We start from the raw sequence: 22,123 nt of genomic DNA on the forward strand, positions 1-22,123 counted from the left end.
ACGACTCACAAGGCTTTGGCGCACCAACGTCTTCAGTGATCATCTTGTGCCCTGCTATCCCACAGACAAAGAAAGCATGGAAATTTGGTAAAACCAGATTATTGATCGAGCAACATAGTAAGAACTTTGAAATCATCACAAACTTGTCAGTTGCGTTCGCTGTAGTTCAGTCATTCAAGCGTTATCCGTATCTCATATTCTTACAGCTATTGGTTATGCACCATTCCATGTGTTTCTATTTGAAATATACGTAATAATATTTATCCTGTAACCTAAAGAAATTGAAACATGCAATCATTAATTTCTTCTGGCAAATTAGTAAACAAACAGAGCACATTAAATATGCTGAAATCAGCCAAATAATATATTGAGTTTAATGACTCATTTTGTTCCTAAAGATAGAAACAGTTTCTTCAATTTTATGTTTAACTTAAATTATTCCTTCTTCCAACAGCCGTAAACTAAATTATTACATGAAAATAAAGGCCACAAATATGTACAACTAATAAAAATTAATAAACTATAATATTCAATACTTATTCTCCATCAAACTACAGCCTATATAAGAGAAATGTTTCCTGTACACTTTATCTAACAAATATTTTTTCTTCCTAGTAAATGCCAAATAAGCTTATTAAACGTACTTTAAGATAACGAATTGCAAAAATTAGTTACTTTTGTACCGATAGAGTTAGGGAAAGAATGTGTAATGTTTAGTTGATTATTATTATTATTATTATTATTATTATTATTATTATTATTATTATTATTATTATTATTATACACATTAGTTATTAGTAATTTTTGGATGAGAGTGGTTCGTTCTTCTCCCTTATATTTTTCATAATCATTTGAGTGATAGGACGAATAATATCGTTGTAGGTTGAAATTCCTTCTGTTATTCAGAATTTTACCACAAACCAAACACGTGGGCACTCCCGACTTTTCAGCAAATAGAAATGATTCTTCCCATAATAACAAAATCAATGGCTTGGATGGCCTATCGGACATCCCTTCTTCTGACATTTCTGGGTAGCACTGTGAAATTTGGGCACAAAGTCGCATATGTTATCTGAAGAAACTAGATGGCATTCAACGATCAGTTTGTCGAACCATCACAGGAGCGGACTACCTTATCAGAAACACAACTTTATGAAGATTTGAACATCAGCTTATTTAGTGACTTTATAAAGTTAAAGAGATCAGTCTTTCTCCATTCCTCAAGATCTCATATCAATCCATTGATAAAAGAACTCTTTCCTAATACTTGATTTTTATTTTATTTATTTTGTCTAATGCTTGCTTTATTTTGTTCAAGTTGGTAATCTCTGTCTCTGATGGAGTTCTTGTCTTAATTTCTCACTTTTGTTATATATTTGTACCATTTGTTTTCTTCTTCTGTTATTCTCATTGTAAAAAGGCAAGAGTCCTTGTGACCTGGTACTTAAAATGAATGTTATGCTATCTCTTTAATAGAATCCACTCATTCAGAAATAAGACTAATTTAATTGCGTAAATCTACATCATGGGGCACCCCACTTTATTTTTGTTCTAAAGTGAACCAAATTATGGAATTTATTGCCCCTAAAACTTCTCCACCGTCGATTAAAATTTTACCATTTATTATTCCACATTTCCGAAATTTTGTAGGAACAACAGGAGCCCATGCATTTGGAAAGCATCACCGCCGAGAATGATATGCAGCCCATGGAGTGGGATGCTGTAACTAACCCAGTCGAACATCAGGTTACATCAGGATACCAGACTAAGAAATGGAATACTCAACGGAATTAATGGTGATGGAATAAACATTTCGCCAACAAGTTAAGACCTTGCGGCTTTCATCTTCTGTACTATACTCCGTTTCTGGAATCTGTGGATTATAGGAACCGAGTGGAGGGGCCAGTCCAATGACCGCTCTGAGGGAAAGCATTGATGAAGACGAGCGCCTAAAATGTCACTCCTACCTATCACCTTCTGTCACGTGCATCTTATCCCTTAGCAGCTGTGAGCCGATACAGCCCGCAATACACTCCCGCACTGATGGGCTCCGCCCACTTGGTTGTCATAGGCTCCATGCAAATGCGTCGACTTACTCCACAGATACCAGAAACGGAGTGTAGTCTAGGAAAAATAATTGAAATAGCACGATCTATTACTCCAGCAGTGTTCCTGGTCCACATTGCAGTAGCTCGAAACTGAGGATTTAAGATTATTTATCTCTAGAAATATAAAGCTTTTGTTCTGAGAAATATTCATGTTAAATTATTGCATTTTCATAACATCTTGAACGGGCAATTCTCCTTAATTCTTGAAAGTAGTTTGTAGAGATTTTTTGATAACTTGCATTATCCAGTATGTGGAAATATGTAAATTTTAATAACAATAAAACAGTACGTTCTTCCATACGGAGTTTTATATCTTTTGGGACTTAGGCAATACCAGCTGCTACAAACTGCGTACAAAGTATCAACCATAGATCTACGAGTATGTAGCCTACAGATACGAAAAAAAAATTGGAGATCCCTTATTGCAGGCCTATAAGTTTCGCAATGTGTAGGCCTACCTGTCTTTAGCGTCAATCCAAAGATAAGTGCACAGCACATAAAATAATCATTAAACACACAATTTCTCGTCCAAGCCAAATGTGAGCTCTGCTAGACAGATTTTCACTCAGGGACATCAAGAATCATGGGGCTTTCGTAGCACTAATCAAAATTACCCCACGTCTACCTGTGTGCCCTCCACTTCACACGAATATAAAAATTGAAGTTACGACTTTTTTTTTTCAAAATTATATTAATCCTATAATTATTACTTAAATAAATTATATTTAGTTCACGACTTTTACTTAACATTTGTTTCACAACTTTTCTTATCACTACATGAATTAGTAATATTGAAGTGTTAGTTTGCTTAATCTTCATAGAAACTGAATTCATCTTGTCCTTGTTTCGCATCTAGGTATTGCACAAACTGAAAATTAATTAATGGTACAGTATTTGTGAATTTAAAAATGATGTCGTTCTAGCAATCTTATTATTAATGCAGATTGAACATCATGTTATTTTTTTAGTAATAATGTTAATTTTACATATCTAGTATATCAGTCACATTATTTCAATCTTAAATCATCCTTGAAGATTAATTTCTTGCTGTTACGTTCGACAAGGATCTTAGTTGAAAAATTTTAAATTACGGTTTATTTAACGATGTTCGCAACTGCCGAAGTTACATCAGCGTCGCCAGTGTGCCTGAATTTTTTCCCGCAGGAGCTCTTTTACATGCCAATAAATCTACTAACATGAGCCTGTCGCATTTAAACACACTTAAATGCCATCGACCTGGACCGGGATTGAACCCACAACCTCGAGCACAGAAGGCTTGCGCTAATATAGACTACGTTACTCAAGCCGACGGATCTTAGTTGATTTTTCACATTGATGATCTTTATAATGTTTTAGACTCAATAAGGGGGGGCAAAGGCTAATTGGGATTTCCCGGTCTCTGATCAGGTCAAAAACCCTGATGGAACTGATATTTAACCCTTGTGGAGAATTTCGGTGAAGTCCGGAGGGCCTAATTAGTCAAATCCACTCTCCTCACCTCCACGCTGGGGCCCCCTGGGATCTTTTAAGGATACACTGATGTGAAATTTTGTCATTTTTGGTCAAAAATATTGATTTTTTGTTTTTATCTTTAAAAAACTGTTCATGGTGTATAGATGTCCTCTGCCAATTTTCATGGCCATACGATCGGTCTATCAGCTGTTTAGGGTCACATTTCGAAAAGGTTGCGCGCTCTGACTGATAATGTAAATCCCCCGTCCACGCCCTCAAGTCTGAATTCTGCGACGATTTGGAAATTACGCTGTACTTCATACATTATTTATTACACTCATAATTTATTACACTACTGTTTGTGAAAAGACAACACCCAGAAAGAATGGCCCGAACGACTCCAATCTCGGGAGATGTGTAGAAAAGTGTACCATCAATAATTGATTACATTTCCAGAGAAATGGCGTACACATAGGCCCAACAGTGACGTCTCTTGTTTAACCAGCAAGGTCAATGTTATGCCTTGCTCAGTCAGTGCAGAGCTTCCAAAGGAAGTGGAAACGTGAATCTAGTGTAGGTATGCCTCGTCGACGAGGAAGGGCGCAATATCAGCACGTGAATGAGTTCGGGGGGAATGATTGTTCTCCGGGAAGCAGGTTTGTCATACCGTGACATTTCGGCTCATACAGGGCATGCTGCTACGACAGTGATGCGTGTGTGGATACAGTATATAGAAGAGGATCGTACGCAGATCGGGTACTGGACCACGTAATGTGACCACAGCACGGGATGACCGCCATCTTATCCACTTGGCCGTGACGGACCGTACAGCTTCATCCATTATGTTGAGTCGACGTTGGAGTACTGCATCATGTGTTGATCTATCTGCCGTCGTTCGTCGCCGTCTTTTGAGAGATGGACTAGTGGCTCGCATGCCGTTGCGTCGGCTTCCATTGTCCAGAAACCACCAACGTCTCAGACTATAATGGGCACGTGAACACCGTCACTGGCGTGCTGAGTAGCAAAATGTAGTGTTTTCGGACAAGTCATGCTAGTCCTACTTGTCCTACAATGATGGTTGCATATATGTTAGATCCTACCATGGTGAACACAATCTGAGAGCCTGCATTGTTGAGCAGCATAGCGGAGAAATGCTAGTGTGATAGTTTGGGGAGCCTTCTACGTATTTAGGGCAATCCGAACAGCAATCGCTACATTAGGGAGGTTTTAGAGCCCGAAGTACTGCCCCTCCTTCAGGCAACTCCACATGCCATATTTCAGCAGGACAATGACTGGCAACATGTGGCGAGGATTGTGCAAGCCTTCTTTGAAGAATGACGGGTATCCTCTTCCCTGGCCTGCACGTTCGCCAGACATGTCGCTTATCGAACATGTCTGGGAAATGGTTGGTTGGCAATTTGTTAGTTATTGTCTTCCAGCACCGACCCTTGACTCTTTGTGGATTCGCATACAAACTGCGTGAAGGGAGATTCCCCAGGAACATATCCAGTCTCTCTTTGATTCCATGCCACGAAGCTTAGAAGCTCTGATTGCAGGGCATGGAAGCTTCACACCATACTGAAATCTCACGGTCACAGATCAGGTACAATTCTGTAATTCTAATCATTTCTATATTGTTATGTACCTAATCTGAGGTATCAATTTCATTTCAGTCACATGTATCTTTCTTGGTGTTGCAATTTCGCCAGACATGTCGCTCATCGAACATGTCTGGGAAATGGTTGGTTGGCAATTTGTTCGTCATTGTCTTCCAGCACCGACCCTTGACTCTTTGTGGATTCGCATACAAACTGCGTGAAGGGAGATTCCCCAGGAACATATCCAGTCTCTCTTTGATTCCATGCCACGAAGCTTAGAAGCTCTGATTGCAGGGCATGGAAGCTTCACACCATACTGAAATCTCACGGTCACAGATCAGGTACAATTCTGTAATTCTAATCATTTCTATATTATGTACCTAATCTGAGGTATCAATTTCATTTCAGTCACATGTATCTTTCTTGGTGTTGCAATTTCCACAAGCATTTGTGTACATTAGATTTCCAATTCAGACAATGTAGCTTCTCGACTTCTCGAAATATTTCTCCATAGGATCCAACAGATATCACTTCAAAGGATGCTTTCCTTTGAAAAATATTCAGTAACCAAGGAGACCACAACTCTTGTCTAAAGAAAAATTCCATTTGTTGCTAGTAGCCATAACAACGTGTTTTCCATGCTTGGTTTTTGTTTTGTTATACAAGAAATATTTGCAAGTTTCTAACAGTTTTATTGTTAGTGTTATAATAGTGTCTGCAGTCTATAGTGATTTGTTTTCATAAGTTTACATCCTTTCTTTCAGTCGCCACCTTTATTTACTAGTGCAGATTAGGTGTGCACTGCATGGTAGTGTATATAAGAGTAAGTTCTCCGTAAAATAAGCAAGGCCTATATATCTCCAAATGCCTAGAAAATCAAAAAGATAGAGTTCTTGTTTATTATTATCATCCCAAACTTTGAAGTCAATTTTCTCCACTTTCAGTTTTTGTAAATTTTGCATTGCTAAAAATGCTACTCTTCCTACAAATTTTGTACTACATGCATGATTTTTTTGTAGAGGTTTTTAAATGTGTTCTTAACAAAACTTACTATCAGGATTATACCTAACATTCATATTTTATTTAATATTAATTTTTCTTTATGCTCGAGTTGATTTTTTTTTTTTTTCCCGTTTTTACACTTTAGTGCATAAAATATTTTTTATTTTATTTTTAGTAGAATAAGAGGCAAAATCGTATAGTAAGCTTTATTTCCGAGAGTCTGACAAGTATGTAGAGAAAATGTCAGGCCAAAATATTTGAATTTGTGGGAGGAGTAGCAATTTTTGAAAAGCTAAATTTACACAATTCAAAATGACAAAATTATTAATAATTCATATATTTCTGCATCAAATGAGATGAAACTTTGTACACAGACTATTTGTGTACAGTAGGACAACTGTACAAAATTTCAGAGATCTACATAGAATAGTTTAGAAATTTAAAATTTCACATCAGTGTACCCTTAAGATGCGAAAGAGAGAGTGGTGTGCGGAAAGCAGTGGGAAGCTTCCGCATTTTCCTACATCCCAAAAAGTTATGATAAAAAATGCCATGATGAGTCTTTCCCTGGTAAAAAATTCCGGACGTAAACTATCCCCCCAATCGGATGTCCGGGTGGGGGATACTGGGGAAGGACATGTCATGACGAAATCCAACGGAGAGAAGAAAAGAAGAAAGACAGCAAGATCGACAAGAAGATCAACTGCAACGTGTTATGTCAAGACTCCAATTCTACCAGGTAAGTTGGAAAACTTGAAGGAAGCAATAAGAAGAAACAGAGAGGATGTGATAGGAATATCAGAAGTGAGGTGGGAAAATAGTGGTGAGTTGACGAGTGATGATGGGGGTCGGAAGTTGATGAAATATCATATTTTTTCATTGATATCACAGACAATGCAGGATACAATATAAACTGGTTTCACTTCAACACGAACCAATACAGCTTACATTTATTTTGCATTTGTTTGCATTTTTTGGTCTTCTATTGTTTACTGGTCATTTTTTTAGGAAATGTTTTACTTTTTGTTGCATTATTCCTCTTCTCTTCTTTTAAACGAATATTTTTTACTATGTAATCGCAGTCTACATTACAGAATCTACTGCAGATTGCGTCATGCAGGAATTTGCCTTATGGTTGCTTAATTCATAATCACAAGCTTGCCCCCATTCAATGCAAGAGTATAGTTACTGCAGCCGCAGTATTTCATGTTTGCACTTACCGTCTCTGTGATGCAGTGAACATCATTTTGATTACTTACACACAATTACACAGATGAATTGTCGTATATTTTAATACCTTCAACATTAATCAACAAGAAGTACACAAACATTGCATAACCTTAATGATCGACCTGCTATCTTCTTTAAAGTATCTATGTCACACAGTTCACCAAACGAATTAATTTTGTCCATTTTCAACTACTTAATTTGTTGTTCATTCTTGTTGAGGAATAAGATTACCGGTATCTAATCATTCCGTCAAACCTGGAAATATCCTTGTTTCTTTAAATATCCATCTATTTCGAAGGTATTCTTGCACATTTCCTTCTGTCTCTAGAAACATGTAGGCCTACTAGGTAAAAATCGTTTACTTCAAAGTGTTTAATACAGACAACTGAATGCTTTTTGGCGTGAAGACATTTTGTGGTAGACGAGTAGATTCTAGCCACATAACTTATCATTTTCAATTGGAAATTTGGAAACAGTAACATAACACTCACTTATAGCACTCTGGTAATTGCTGGTACACACGGGCACACAACATTTAGAAGCCATTTGTAAATAAAAGAATATCAATAAATTAATGTCATGTTAAATAAAAGTCCTTTATTTCAGTTCCCTGAATTAATTTTTGTTTGAGGTTATACCTATATTAGAAGTAGGTCTAACCGTTACTTAGTGTTTCATCTTTTCTGATTCCTTTACAGACTTTACTTTTATGATTCACTTATTGTTAATAGTTTGGTGACGTACATGCTGTTTTGCTACTGTCCGTCCGAGTGGTTATATCACACGGTCGTCAAAATGGGGGAAATCACATGACACTTACTTAACAGGGCCCTTTTCTTTAAATTATTTTAAATAATTGTATAATACTACATAAACTTCCAATTCTGTACAGCAAATATTTGCAGAGAAGAGCCTCACAGCTTAGCAATTAGCTCTTGCAGAGGGGACAGGAGAAACGAGGGGGGCAAACCGGGATGCGACATAACCATTCGGCTGGACAGTAGCCTACCTATTTATCATCTTCATAGTTGGCAATCAGTGTATTATGAAGATTTCAACTCAGAATTACAATGCCTTTTAGGTCAACATAAATCAACTGCACGCAAGAGGCCAAAGCCCATGATGGTACACGCTGCCACACCGACCTCGAGCAGCGACCACTTGTTTGAACCCAGCAGCCAGTATGCCGAGTGGGAGGAGAACGTCATGGAGCAGGGGCGGAGGAAGCTGGTGAAGTTAGAGTCTCATCTTTTTAACTTCGTATACAATTACGAACGTAAGTAACTCCAAATTCTAAACTAGTGGCTCTTTCAGCTATGCATAACCAGAATCCGTGGATACCCAGAGTAGCACTACCAGCTAGTCGGTCGCCATTGTTATTCTATATCAAAACGCTTAGGATAGTAGTATTTAAAGTAAAACTCAATTTAGGTCAGTGTCAACTGCCCTTAAAATTAAAAATATTTAATTCTGATTTAGGCTATATTCATTCCCCATACAAATGCATGTGGCAAATAGCGTGCGCTGTAATAAAAATGGCTGATTTGTCGGCATTTCCAGCGCTAAGGATTGCGGTACTCTGGATATCGACGTACTCTGTGCACAAGTTCAGGAGACTTGAATTCTCATTGGTAGCGAATAGGGCAGTTATCCAGTGGTGTCATTCAGCCAGTTCACACCAGTCGCCAGATTCACTTGTTGAATTTGTCGCAATTCCTAGAACCTGTTCTGAGATGTTTGAAGTTAAAACAAATTAAGTTCTTGACAGAAAGGAAGAACATTAATTTAACATTTTAACATGAAATTCTCTAGATTTTCAATACGACAGCACATATAATCATATCATATGATTAAATCGTTGTTTCTTATCCAAGTGTGCAGCCAGTCAGAACAGGAATACAATATCGCCGGCCCAGCTTGAAAGGGAAAAGACTCAAAATTTAAAGTTTGGGAAATCTGCATTTTGAAGCTTTATGTTGCTGTGAAAAATCAAAGAATCGTTTAACATAATCCAAATTCAAATCATGTTTATAATATGCTCTAAGTTTCAAATTAGAGTTTGGATGTTTCACAGCAACATGAAGCTTTAAACTTCACTTTTCTCAAAAGTTTAAATGTTGAGTTGTTTCCCTTTTGAACTGGCCCGTCTATATCACATTTGCGGTCTGGAATTACTTTGCCAGTTGCGTACCGATCCCCTTTCCTTTTGAGTGTTAATAAGACATACACAACATGAACCATAGTTGATTATTCAAAACATAAATAGACTTTCAACTACAAAATATACCGAACTATAAAGCACATTAATAATATACTTTGTTTTCCTCTTTTAATACTCCTACAATTTTTACTCCATTTTTAATGGAATAGATTTTTTTCATTAAAAGTATGGACAATTCAGAATGCTTCATGATCGCCGGGTCGGCAGTAGTCAGTATGATTTAAGTTGCGCTTATGTTTGAATCTAAATCCCACACAGTAATCAGGGTAGTACAATGAAACATGAAAGCGTTCCATCAAGTCTTCTAAAGGCTGGCTGTTCAAGAACCGACTCATGCGAGGTGCGAGGCCAGTTTCGTACAAATCCACACTACACGAGCAATAGTGAGTGGTTTGTAAAGCTAAGAGGTGCGCGGTCTGAAGTGAATTGGGACCCTGTAGTTTACGTTTTTACTTTGACTGTCTCAAATTCGGCAATGCTCAGGTGAATCCTCCATCTTGCCATTCAAGAAATGTTTATCATCAGGAAGACTGTTGATGGTCATGTTTCAACCGAGCTATCCCTGGTGAGAGAACAACAGAATCCAGTCTGCAACAGATCGCCTACCAAGAAACTTTTATCTCCTGAAAGAATACGAAATCTGCCAGACATAGCCTACATGATAATAAATCTCTCGCAGTCCAACTAGAAACAGTAAGATTAAACACGCAAAATACTTTCGAAACTCTCAATAAAGTACTTAGTTACATCAAGATTCTAGATCTAGAATCTCACACAAAAGATCTAAAATAGAGAATTCTTTAATTAAAAATAAAATGTGAATAATTTCGAGGGAAAAATTGTTCCGGAGCCGGGTATCGAACCCGGGACCTTTGGTTTAACGTACCAAGGCTCTATCACTGAGCTACTCGGGAACTCTAACCGACACCGGTCCAATTTTTCCCTCTATATCCACAGACCTCAAAGTGGGCTGACAACCGTCAAGCAACCAACTTCGAGTGTACACTAACTCCGTGTGACTTAAATTGTGGTTTTCTGTTAACGAACAGTGACGTGTATTATGCAAATCAAGATTTCAGGTATAACTCCCTGTAAAGGATCGGTGTCGGTTAGAGTTCCCGAGTAGCTCAGTGGTAGAGCCTTGGTACGTTAAACTAAAGGTCCCGGGTTCGATACCCGGCTCCGGAACAATTTTTCCCTCGAAATTATTCAAATCAACTTTACAGGGAGTTATACCTGAAATCTTGATTTGAAAAATAAATTGTGTTTGCTAGTAGGTGACAAGGTTCTTCCAATGCCTTGACATAGCAATGAGGGCCAAAAAACTCAAATTTCAAAAAGTTGTTGTTTTCTAATGTCAGGCGTTTGGCAATAAAGTCATTTGACCTCTTGCACTCCAATATTTTTCAAAGATATTATCATGACCAGCCACTGAAGCACAGATTTTGAGGTGTTCCGAATCCATTTCTTGGTTTGAGTTGCACAATGGACAGTTAGGGGACTGATATATTCCAATTCTATGCAGGTTTTTGGCCAAACAATCATGGCCTGTTGCCAATCTAAATGCAGCTACAGACGATTTTCGTGGTAAATCGGGAATTAACTGTGGATTTTGATGCAAAGAGTTCCATTTTTTCCCTTGGGATTGTGTTATCAAATTTTGTTTGTTGAAGTCTAAGTATGTAGATTTAATAAATCTTTTCACAGATTCACCGATTCAATACGTAGATTTAGTAACAGGTCTGTAAGTAGCAGTGCTGCCCTTCTTTGCTAAAGCATCCGCATTTTCGTTTCCCAGGATTCCACAATGGGATGGTATCCATTGGAATACAATTATTTTATTGAGTGATATTAATTGAGAGAGCATTTTAGTTATTTCTGCTGTTTGAGATGAAGATGTATGTTTAGAAACTATTGATAGAATAGCTGATTTGGAGTCTGACAATATAACTGCATTCCTAAATTTATTTATGTGGCATAAGAGATTCCTGAGACTTTCCCTTGTTGCAATGGAAATTCAAAAAGTAAAATTCCCACAAGTCTAATATCATGCATAAATGTATAAAACAAGAACAAAAATTTCACTAAAAGTACCAGGGCTGAGAGGTTTATAATTTGTAACACAGTAAAAGAAAAAAAGTCGGAGCAACTTTTGAAGGAGTTGGGAACTCTTGTTGGTATTTATGTTAAAGTTGAAGAAGAAACGGTTTCTATTCTTCATCTTCGTCAATGCCTCATTGTAGTTGTTAAATTAACGTGATGTAACTATGTTGTATAAGTATGTGTGCAGATACATCTTCAGATAGTATAGTATTTCCTTTAGCTACTTATGTGGAGCATAGGGCAGCAACAAACAAGCGCCACTTTATCCTATTCCTGGCTGGGGGCATCTTGAGATAATTTAGATAATATATCGGTGTGGACAGATATTCAAAGCTAGTTAGCTGGTGCTGTTCTGTGGACTTCTCACACTTTATAATATCTGCCGTTATTGTAGTGAAGATAGTAATGTTGGGAGAAAGGAAAAAAGAATCTGCGCATGTCAGAATAGCACTCCACCCACGCTGCCGCACTTCCAGGAAACATCATTTGTTTTTGAGTAAGAAACGCGTGTGTCTACCTTGTGCTTATAAACGCGTGTATTTCTTGCTTTTGTTGTTTTTATTAATTAATTTCTGTATATAGTATACTGCTATTTGTACATATAATAGTATAGTAGGTATGATAATTTATATGATATGATGTTTCTGTAGTGAGGCAATCCTCCGCCGCTGAGCGCATACATGAAGTGTCAGATGTTTACTCCCCTTCTTCGTGACGCGAGTCAAAATTTTAAATTATGAAAATAATTTTGTTATGCAAGAACATGTTGGATTGCAGTTTTCCATTATGTGTATTATTACGTCATTTAATATTTTCAAATTTTCGGTCATTAGGGGAGAGAATCGGTTGTTAAAAAATTATAATGACACAACTGGATATATCTAGAGTTAAGATGTGTTAATCTTACGACCAGGGATTTCAACGCTGACTATGAAGCTGCTGAACAAGCATGTCCATAAGCGAAAGTTTTAATATTGTAGTTTCAAATAATCATAACACACACTTATTGCAGTGCATCTTCACCGTGACGCCCGCGACTACCGACCGAGTGTCCGGTGAGGGCCGCGCTGCTGCCGCTTGCCAGTCGGTCGTCGCTACGTGATGGCGAACACGCACTGTATTAGGAATTCTATACAATATAGGCCACTAGCCTATACAACCCACAAAGAGAGAAGAGCTGACTTTATTTAGAAATAGGCCTATGTAGATAAATTAACGTGGAACAACCTCAAGTGGAGCATCCATATCATGAAATAATATTATTTAATTATTCTGTTTGTTTACAATCCCCTAGTTAGTTTCTTCTCACTAGGTGCGTACACACGTACCGAACAAACAACGAACGAGAAACGAATGCATTCGCTGATTGAAATTTGAACGTGTGCACGACGTAGCAAAGGCAAATCGATTGTTTGATTTGCCTCCAGTAGTGATCTGTCGCTTGTCGGTACATCAAAGGAAGTTGGTATTCGTTGTGGACGGGATTTATGGTTAGTGGGGTTTAAACAGGGCGCGTCAGCTACTATGGCTATTTGCGCCCTTATCTAAAATCATTCACTAAACACGAACACAATACAATAACCAGAATGCTTAAAAGAACTAAAAAGCGTTGTCACGGTTAAAACGAGGCAAACAAATGCAGTTTCAACAAGGTGAAGCATAAAAACCATAAAAGTGGGAAGTTCTCAGACCCTAAGTAGTATTTAAAAAGAAACAACAAAACAATAAAACAAATTCCACCAGAAATAAATTGTCTGGAGCATTTATGAAATGCACTGATGTAAACAGTGCGAATGTCAAATTTGATCGTATACTAAAAAATGTATCTCCGGATGTAAAGAGTCCGGAGGATAAGTAAAATGGGTCATTAAAAAACTACATCACCTTGTCAAGTCCTGTATTCGATAAACATTTCAGAACTGCACTTGTACAATTAAAATCATTTCCAAGAGTCACGTAAAGTCGGCCGAATTCCATACTGCCGACGGGCACGGTCGTATTTTCTACACTGTAATAAAAAATGTTCCACGGTCAGTGGAACATGGCATAGATCACACTCCGGCTGAGGCTCGCCACGTAGGAGATAGCCATGCGTCAGATGACAGTGGCCAATCCTCATCCGGGTGAGTAAAACGTCTTCTTGTCGTGACGCTCGTGTGGACGAATCCCATACGAGAACAGTATTCTTTATTCTTCGTAATTTGTTTCCCTCTTATGTAGACCATTCGCCTTCCCATTGCCACCGTAACGTACGTTTCAAATAATTTTTAATATCTTGCCACCTCTCACGCCAATACACCTCAGACCCATTTATAGCACCGTCCCTTGCTGCAGCATCCGCTGCCTCGTTTCCAGGAATGCCAACATGACCGGGAGTCCACACTACTCCAATCTCATAGTCAGAGGTTAGAAGAGTGTGGAAAAGTTCCTGGGTTCTCAACACAAGCGGAACATCAGAATTCAGACGCTGCAGGGAGTCAATGGCGCTTAGAGAGTCGGAGCAGATAAGGAATCTGCCCCGGGGTTGCCTAATTAAAAACAATAAAACTCTACAAAAAGCATATAATTCTGCGGTAAAAACATTGGTGTACTGGCTCAAGTTATATTTAAATATCTGTCCATTCGCAATAAAGGAACAACCAACACAATAATTTATTCGGGATCCGTCAGTAAAAACTAATGAATAATTTGGATACTGTGATAAAAGTTCACTAAAACGAAGTCTGTACAGAAAAGCTGGTGTAAATTTTTTAAAACATCGGCTCAGACTTACGCCTACGTCAAACATGGGACGTCGCATAGTCCACGGTGGAGTGGTGGTGTACTCCAGTGTACGAACTGTTGGCAAGCGGATGTCGAGCTCGGACAGCAGTTCTCGAAACCGCACAGACGAGGGATTTACCACTTATTTGCAGTTCATGGCAGAATGCAGCAGTTAGGTTAATTTCAGCAACAGGATGTCGAAACTCGAAAGGACTGAAGAAATGTCATCAAACTTATTGATGTATATATGAACCAGGAAATGTTATGGCCATACTTTGCACAGTAATATTTCGAAGTCTATTTCTGAAATGTGACAAGTTGTGAAACTGTCCCGATTCAATCCGACGTAAATCATGAAGGAAGTCAGTCTCCATATCGAGTGCGACTTTCGTAGATGGCGTTTGTCACCATTGTCTTTTGTTTTTTAACTTTCTTTTTGTTAAACTGCCTATAATAATAACAACGGCTACACTTGCTATAATTATATCTTCGTCTGCTATTACTGCGGATAATCGGCCTTCTCTCACACTCTTCATCACTTAAGTGAAGGAACGAGCAAGGGATAAATGCTTAGCTCAGTTGCCAATTCTTGATGTCATTGCCATATTATTTCATTTCTGCCACGCGCCTAAGAATTGAGGAGAAGATGGGAGTTCATGAGGATTTACCAATTCCAGGAAGAAAGTCCGTCATGTTTTGGAGCAAGGCACACCCTCACCATTATTACAATATAAAAAGCGTCACGTTCCACTATAGTGCCCCGAAATTTTCGCATGATTTACTTTTCGTGAATACTGAATGAAAAGAGTGACAAAATTTTCTCTGAAGAACTTGTAATTGCACAACTGAACAACACTGCACAACACAGCATGTCTTAGTAGTCTACTGTAGTGTAAGGTTTATTGTTACAATTGTAACTAACAAACAATGCAATTACAAGAAATGGATAAGCAATAAAGAAAACCGAGTGACTTGGCTCAGACGGTAGTGTTTGAGACTCGTATTGGGAAGGTCCCGGGTTCAAACCCCGTGGTCAACCAATCTGATTGAAGTTTCTCATTGTTTCCTCAGTCACGAAGGCACATGCACGATTGGAAATTTACATACTATTATTAATGGCCTCCTTAATCACCAATATATAAACATTAAAACAAAATCTAAATCAGTTACATGAACATAAGCCATAAGACAAAAAACAGAGTCAGAACAAAAGTCCACGACTTAGTGACATACCCAAAGATCCTGTACACTTGATATGACCACAGATGTTAAAGTGTGTATAGATAAACTTCACAAAAAATGCCAACTGAGAATAAGTGAAACAGAGAAAAAGAGGTTATGGGATTTTTAAGTAGTAGTAGTAGGTTTATTTTGCCTGGCAGAGTTAAGGCCATGAGGCTTTCTCTTCCACTCAACTAGGTTTCAATAATATACATGATATACAGGACAAAATTTAATTTCAGTTAAAATTAATAATAGGACCTCAGAATGACACGAAATTAACAGAGGAATAAACAGGATTGCGGTCTCTCCCTCCGGTTTATAATGCAAGTGAATAAAATTCTTCAGAAATGGAGACAAATGCGACATGGTCAGTTGCAGAAAAACGAAATTAAAATCGGTTCATTGATATTTGCAGATGACCTAGTTTTAATAGCATCTACAGAAAATTATTTACAATTCTCAGTAGGCCTACGTAATTGAAATATAATTGCAAAAAAAATGAAATGGAAATAAATACAGAAAAAGGACAAAGCAATGGCCTTCTGGGAAAATACATTGTTCCTAGTAAAATATGTCTAGAAGGCAAAATTTTAGGAAGAGTTAATGTTTTTACATAATTATCTTGACTATATTTTGGGAATAAATAATGAGAAAAATTGTAAAGTAGGCCTACTCCAAAACTATGAAAAAAATAAACAGGGTAATGAAACCTTCCCTGCTACAGAAAAGCACTAGAATACGCCTTTAACAAATTTTGTATTCTGTTATGGTATTGAAGCATGGACAAAAGACGGATGGATGAAAGTAGAATGACAGCTAACGAAATGAGATTTATGCGGGTACCACTGCCACCGGGTACTTACCCATTTGCAGTGTGAATACATACATACATACAGATACATACATACATACACACATATATACATACATACATACATACAGATACATACATACATACATACATACATACACATACATACGTACGTACATACATACATACATGCATACATGCAAGAACATCATGGTATACAAAATGGAGCCATAAACACAACGACAAAGTAATGGAAGAACTCGTTCTGGAATCAGTACTCCATTTCATATAGAACTCTCAGAACTGGATGAGTCATTTGCGACGTATGAGATCCCACAGAATCCCAAAAGCTATACTTCACTACAACCCCAAGGAAAGAGATCTCTGGGGCGTCTGAAAAAGAGATTGGGAGATATTCCTCTTTATTGTGAGATCATAATAGTTCACATGGCGTAATACTTGTATGGGTGATGATGATGATTAACTCAGGTAGATAGAGGTGTTTGGGAATGCTTCTTGTTGCCGTAGCACAATGGAACATAAGCATAGTGTGTTTGTTTTGGTTTCTCCACACCCACACTGCATATGCAAGGAATTTTACGTCATCAAGTACGTACAGTTAAAATAAAAATATTACTTGCTGACAAAAAATTCAGAATATTATTTTTACAAAATATGATAATTTTGGGACTTTTTTCCACAAAATACTGAAAATATGCTACATTGCTTGCTCAATAGTCTATTATATATAGGAACACCTAAAATATGCAAAAATATGTACAATTAATTCTGAATATTCGTCACTACATTCGTTCAAAACATGTAAGAAATGATTTTGTATGACTTGAAAATGGACAGTAAAAATATGCAGTTGCATACGAATTGTCACCCTATTAATATGCCTGTGAATGCAATGACATGCAGTTCATTTTACTTCTTGCAGTTTTGGACGTCACGTTCGAGTACTTATCAGACGACTGGTTAGCAACTGAACTGGTACCCCGCAACAGAAATCTCAGGATAGACCCTCTGACATCTCCCCTTACCACTTCCCATGCCAGAATCTATACCAGCACCTCTGCAAGCAGTTCTGCCAAATCCCATTCCAGCTCCCCTACTACCTCAAATACCAGCTCCCCTACTAGCTCAAGTACCAGCTCCCCTACTACCTCAAATACCAGCTCCCCTACTTCTTGCTGGCCCTCTTCAAGATATATAATTCGTGCGCTTCGTCGTCTTTTTAGGCTAGCCCCTGTGACATCTTCCCTTACCACCTCCCATGCCAGAATCTATACCAGCATCTCTGTAAGCACTTCTGCCAATTCCCATTCCAGCTCCCCTACTATCTCAAATGCCAGCTCCCCTACTACCTCAAATACCAGTTCCCCTACTACCTCAAATACCAGCTCCCCCACTACCTCAAAAACCAGCTCCCGTAGAAACTTCTCTGCTAGACCCTCTGCCATCTCCCTTTCAAGCTCCCATACCAGCTCGACTGGCAGCTCCTCTACCAGCATCTCTGCTAGTTCCCATGTAAGATCCCCTGCGAGCCCAAATGCCAGCTCCCATACCAGTTCGCATACCAGCTCCCATACTAGTTCGCATACCAGCTCCCATACGTGTTCGCATACCAGCTCCCATACTTGTTCGCATACCAGCTCCCTTTCGAACTCCCCTACAGCTCCCATGCCTCCCATACCAGCACTTATGCCAGCTCCAACGCCAGCAGCATCATTGGAGCACCTACCAGCGGAACAAGAAAATGAGGACAGAAGAACGAAGTGTTCTTGCTGGCCCTCTTCAAGATATATCATTCGTGGGCGTCGTCGTCTTTTTAGGCTAGCCCCTGTGACATCTTCCCTTACCACCTCCCATGCCAGAATCTATACCAGCACCTCTGGAAGCACTTCTGCCAATTCCCATTCCAGCTCCCCTACTATCTCAAATAACAGGTCCTCTACTATCTCAAATACCAGCTCCCCTACTACCTCAAATACCAGCTCCCGTAGAAACTTCTCTGCTAGACCCTCTGCCATCTCCCTTTCAAGCTCCCATACCAGCTCAACTGGCAGCTCCTCTACCAGCATCTCTGCTAGTTCCCATGTGAGATCCCCTGCGAGCCCAAATGCCAGCTCCCATACCAGTTCGCATAACAGCTCCCATACTAGTTCGCATACCAGCTCCCATACTTGTTCGCATACCAGCTCCCTTTCGAACTCCCCTACAGCTCCCATGCCTCCCATACCAGCACTTATGCCAGCTCCAACGCCAGCAGCATCATTGGAGCACCTACCAGCGGAACAAGAAAATGAGGACAGAAGAACGAAGTGTTCTTGCTGGCCCTCTTCAAGATATATCATTCGTGGGCGTCGTCGCCTTTTTAGGCTAGCCCCTGTGACATCTTCCCTTACCACCTCCCATGCCAGAATCTATACCAGCACCTCTGGAAGCACTTCTGCCAATTCCCATTCCAGCTCCCCTACTACCTCAAATACCAGCTCCCATACAAAATTCTCTGCTAGCCCCTCTGCCATATCGCTTTCAAGCTCATATACCAACTCGACTGGCAGCTCCTCCACCAGCATCTCTGCTAGTTCCCATGTGAGATCCACTGTGAGCCCAAATTCCAGCTCCCATACTAGTTCGCATACAAGCTCCCATACTAGTTCGCATACAAGCTCCCATACTAGTTCGCATACCAGCTCCCTTTCGAGCTCCCTTAAATCTCCCATGCCTCCCATACCAGCATCTATGCCACCTCCAACGCCAGCAGCATCATTGGAGCACTACCACAGGAACAAGAAAATGAGGACAGAAGAACGAAGTGTTCTTGCTAGCCCTGTTCAAGATATATAATTCGTGGGCTTAGTCGTCTTTTTAGGCGCAAGTAGGTATAAATTTTATGTATAAGAGCCATTTCCAGATAGATCGCTGTCGGACTGTTTCTATGTTTCCCTCATCACTTGTTCACAGCTAAGTAATTCTGTTAGTGTAATAGTAGACTACAACATGTGCACGCCTTAATGTAACCAACCATTAAAAATTTCATTTTGTTTGGCGGCCTTTTGTTATGTACTAAAATATGTCTCATTCTCACGCTCCGTCCCTTGGTTCCACTCAATGTTTATAATATATTTTATTGTTATTTCAGTCATCAACTTATCAGATATCTTCCATTTTTTTATCTCTGACTAATATCCACTAATTATAAATATTTCACTCTTTCATGTGCAATATAATATTACAGTATTTATCCCATTTTTTATGACCTTCTCTCTGAAATGTAATCTTGCATTCATTCAATGTTCCAATAATGTGGTGCGGTGTAGTGTGGTGTGGTGTGGTGTGGTGTGTGTGGTGTGTGGTGTGGTGTGGTGTGTGGTGTGGTGTGTGGTGTGGTGTGGTGTGGTGTGTGGTGTGGTGTGGTGTGTGGTGTGGTCTGTGGTGTGGTGTGGTGTGGTGTGTGGTGTGGTGTGGTGTGGTGTGTGGTGTGGTGTGTGGTGTGGTATGGTGTGGTGTGTGGTGTGATGTGTTGTGTGGTGTGTGGTGTGGTGTGTGGTGTGGTGTGGCGTGGCGTGGCGTGGTGTGGTGTGTGGTGTGGTGTGGTGTGTGGTGTGGTGTGGTGTGTGTGTGTGGTGTGGTGTGTGGTGTGGCGTGTGGTGTGGTGTGTGGTGTGTGGTGTGGTGTGTGGTGTGGTGTGTTGTGTGGTGTGTTGTATGGTGTGGTGTTGTGTGGTGTGATATGTGGTGTGGTGTGGTGTGCTGAGGTGTGGTGAGGTGAGGTGAGGTGAGGTGTGGTGTGGTGTGGTGTGTGGTGTGGTGTGGTGTGGTGTGTTGTGGCGTGGCGTGGCGTGGCGTGGTGTGTGGTGTGGTGTGTGTGTGTGTGTTGTGTGGTGTGGTGTGGTGTGTGGTGGTGTGGTGTGGTGTGTGGTGTGGTGTGGTGTGTGGTGTGGTGTGTTGTGAGGTGTGTTGTATGGTGTGGTGTTGTGTGGTGTGGTGTGGTGTGTGGTGTGGTGTGGTGTGGTGAGGTGTGGTGAGGTGTGGTGTGGTGTGTGGTGTGGTGTGTGGTGTGTGGTGTGGTGTGTGGTGTGTGGTGTGTGGTGTGGTGTGGTGTGTGGTGTGGTGTGGTGTGTGGTGTGGTGTGGTTTGGTGTGGTGTGGTGTGTGGTGTGGTTTGGTGTGGTGTGGTGTGTGGTGTGGTGTGGTGTGTGCTGTGGTGTGGTGTGGGGTGTGGGGTGGTGTGGTGTGGTGAGGTGTGGTGTGTGGTGAGGTGTGGTGAGGTGAGGTGAGGTGAGGTGAGGTGTGGTGTGGTGTGGTGTGGTGTGTGGTGAGGTGAGGTGAGGTGTGGTGTGGTGTGGTGTGGTGTGGTGAGGTGTGATGTGGTGTGGTGTGTGGTGTGGTGTGGTGTGGTGTGTGGTGTGGTCTGGTGTGGTGTGGTGTGTGGTATGGTGTGGTGTGTGGTGTGGTGTGTGGTGTGGTGTGGTGTGTGGGGTGTGTGGTGTGGGGTGGTGTGGTGTGGTGTGGTGTGTGGTGTGGTGTGGTGTGGTGTGTGGTGTGGTGTGGTGTGTGGTGTGGTGTGGTGTGGTGAGGTGTGGTATGCGGTGAGGTGTGGTGTGTGGTGAGGTGTGGTGTGTGGTGAGGTGTGGTGTGTGGTGAGGTGAGGTGAGGTGAGGTGTGGTGTGGTGTGATGAGGTGTGGTGTGGTGTGGTGAGGTGTGGTGTGGTGTGGTGTGTGGTGTGTGGTGTGGTGTGGTGTGGTGTGGTGTGTGGTGTGGTGTGGTGTGGTGTGGTGTGGTGTGGTGTGGTGTGGTGTGGTGTGTGGGGTGTGGTGTGTGGTGTGGTGTGGTGTGGTGTGGGGTGTGTGGTGTGTGGTGGTGTGGGGTGTGGTGTGGTGTGGTGTGTGGTGTAGTGTGGTGTGGTGTGTGGGGTGTGGTGTGGTGTGGTGTGTGGTGGTGTGGTGTGTGGGTTGTGGTGTGGTGTGTGGTGTGGTGTGGTGTGGTGTGTGGTGTGTGGTGTGTGGTGTGGTGTGGTGTGTGGGGTGTGGTGTGGTGTGTGGTTTGGTGTGGTGTGGTGTGGTGTGTGGTGTGTGGTGGTGTGGTGTGGTGTGTGGGGTGTGGTGTGGTGTGGTGTGTGGTGTGGTGTGGTGTGTGGGGTGTGGTGTGGTGTGGTGTGTGGGGTGTGTGGTGTGTGGTGGTGTGGTGTGGTGTGTGGGGTGTGGTGTGGTGTGGTGTGGTGGTGTGGTATGGTGTGGTGTGGTGTTGTGTGGTGTGGTGTGGTGTGTGGTGTGGTGTGTGCTGTGGTGTGGTGTGTGGTGTGGTGTGTGGTGTGGTGTGTGGTGTGGCGTGGCGTGATGTGGTGTGTGGCGTGGTGTGGTGTGGTGTGTGGTGTGGTGTGTGTGTGTGGTGTGGTGTGGTGTGTGGTGGTGTGTGGTGTGGTGTGTGGTGTGGTGTGGTGTGTTTTGTGGTGTGTTGTGTGGTGTGGTGTGTGGTGTGGTGTGTGGTGTGTGGTGTGGTGTGTGGTGTGTGGTGTGGTGTGTGGTGTGGTGTGTGGTGTGTGGTGTGGTGTGTTGTGTGGTGTGTTGTATGGTGTGGTGTGGTGTGGTGTGGTGTGGTGT

The 22,123-nt window shown here is 40.9% G+C and overlaps 1 protein-coding gene across 1 annotated transcript in view; it reads left to right on the forward strand.

The window, feature by feature from the left end:
* Positions 1-19,368, forward strand: part of LOC138702268 (uncharacterized) — a 49,115-nt gene extending 29,747 nt beyond the window's left edge. The window contains exons 4-5 of the mRNA XM_069829851.1: positions 8,472-8,666; positions 17,456-19,368. Coding sequence (XP_069685952.1) covers positions 8,472-8,666; positions 17,456-19,368 — 2,108 coding nt within the window. The remainder of the gene's footprint in view (positions 1-8,471; positions 8,667-17,455) is intronic.
* The last annotated feature ends 2,755 nt before the right edge of the window (positions 19,369-22,123 follow it).

This window comes from Periplaneta americana, chromosome 6, assembly GCF_040183065.1.
Source record: "Periplaneta americana isolate PAMFEO1 chromosome 6, P.americana_PAMFEO1_priV1, whole genome shotgun sequence".
Classification (NCBI taxonomy): domain Eukaryota; kingdom Metazoa; phylum Arthropoda; class Insecta; order Blattodea; family Blattidae; genus Periplaneta; species Periplaneta americana.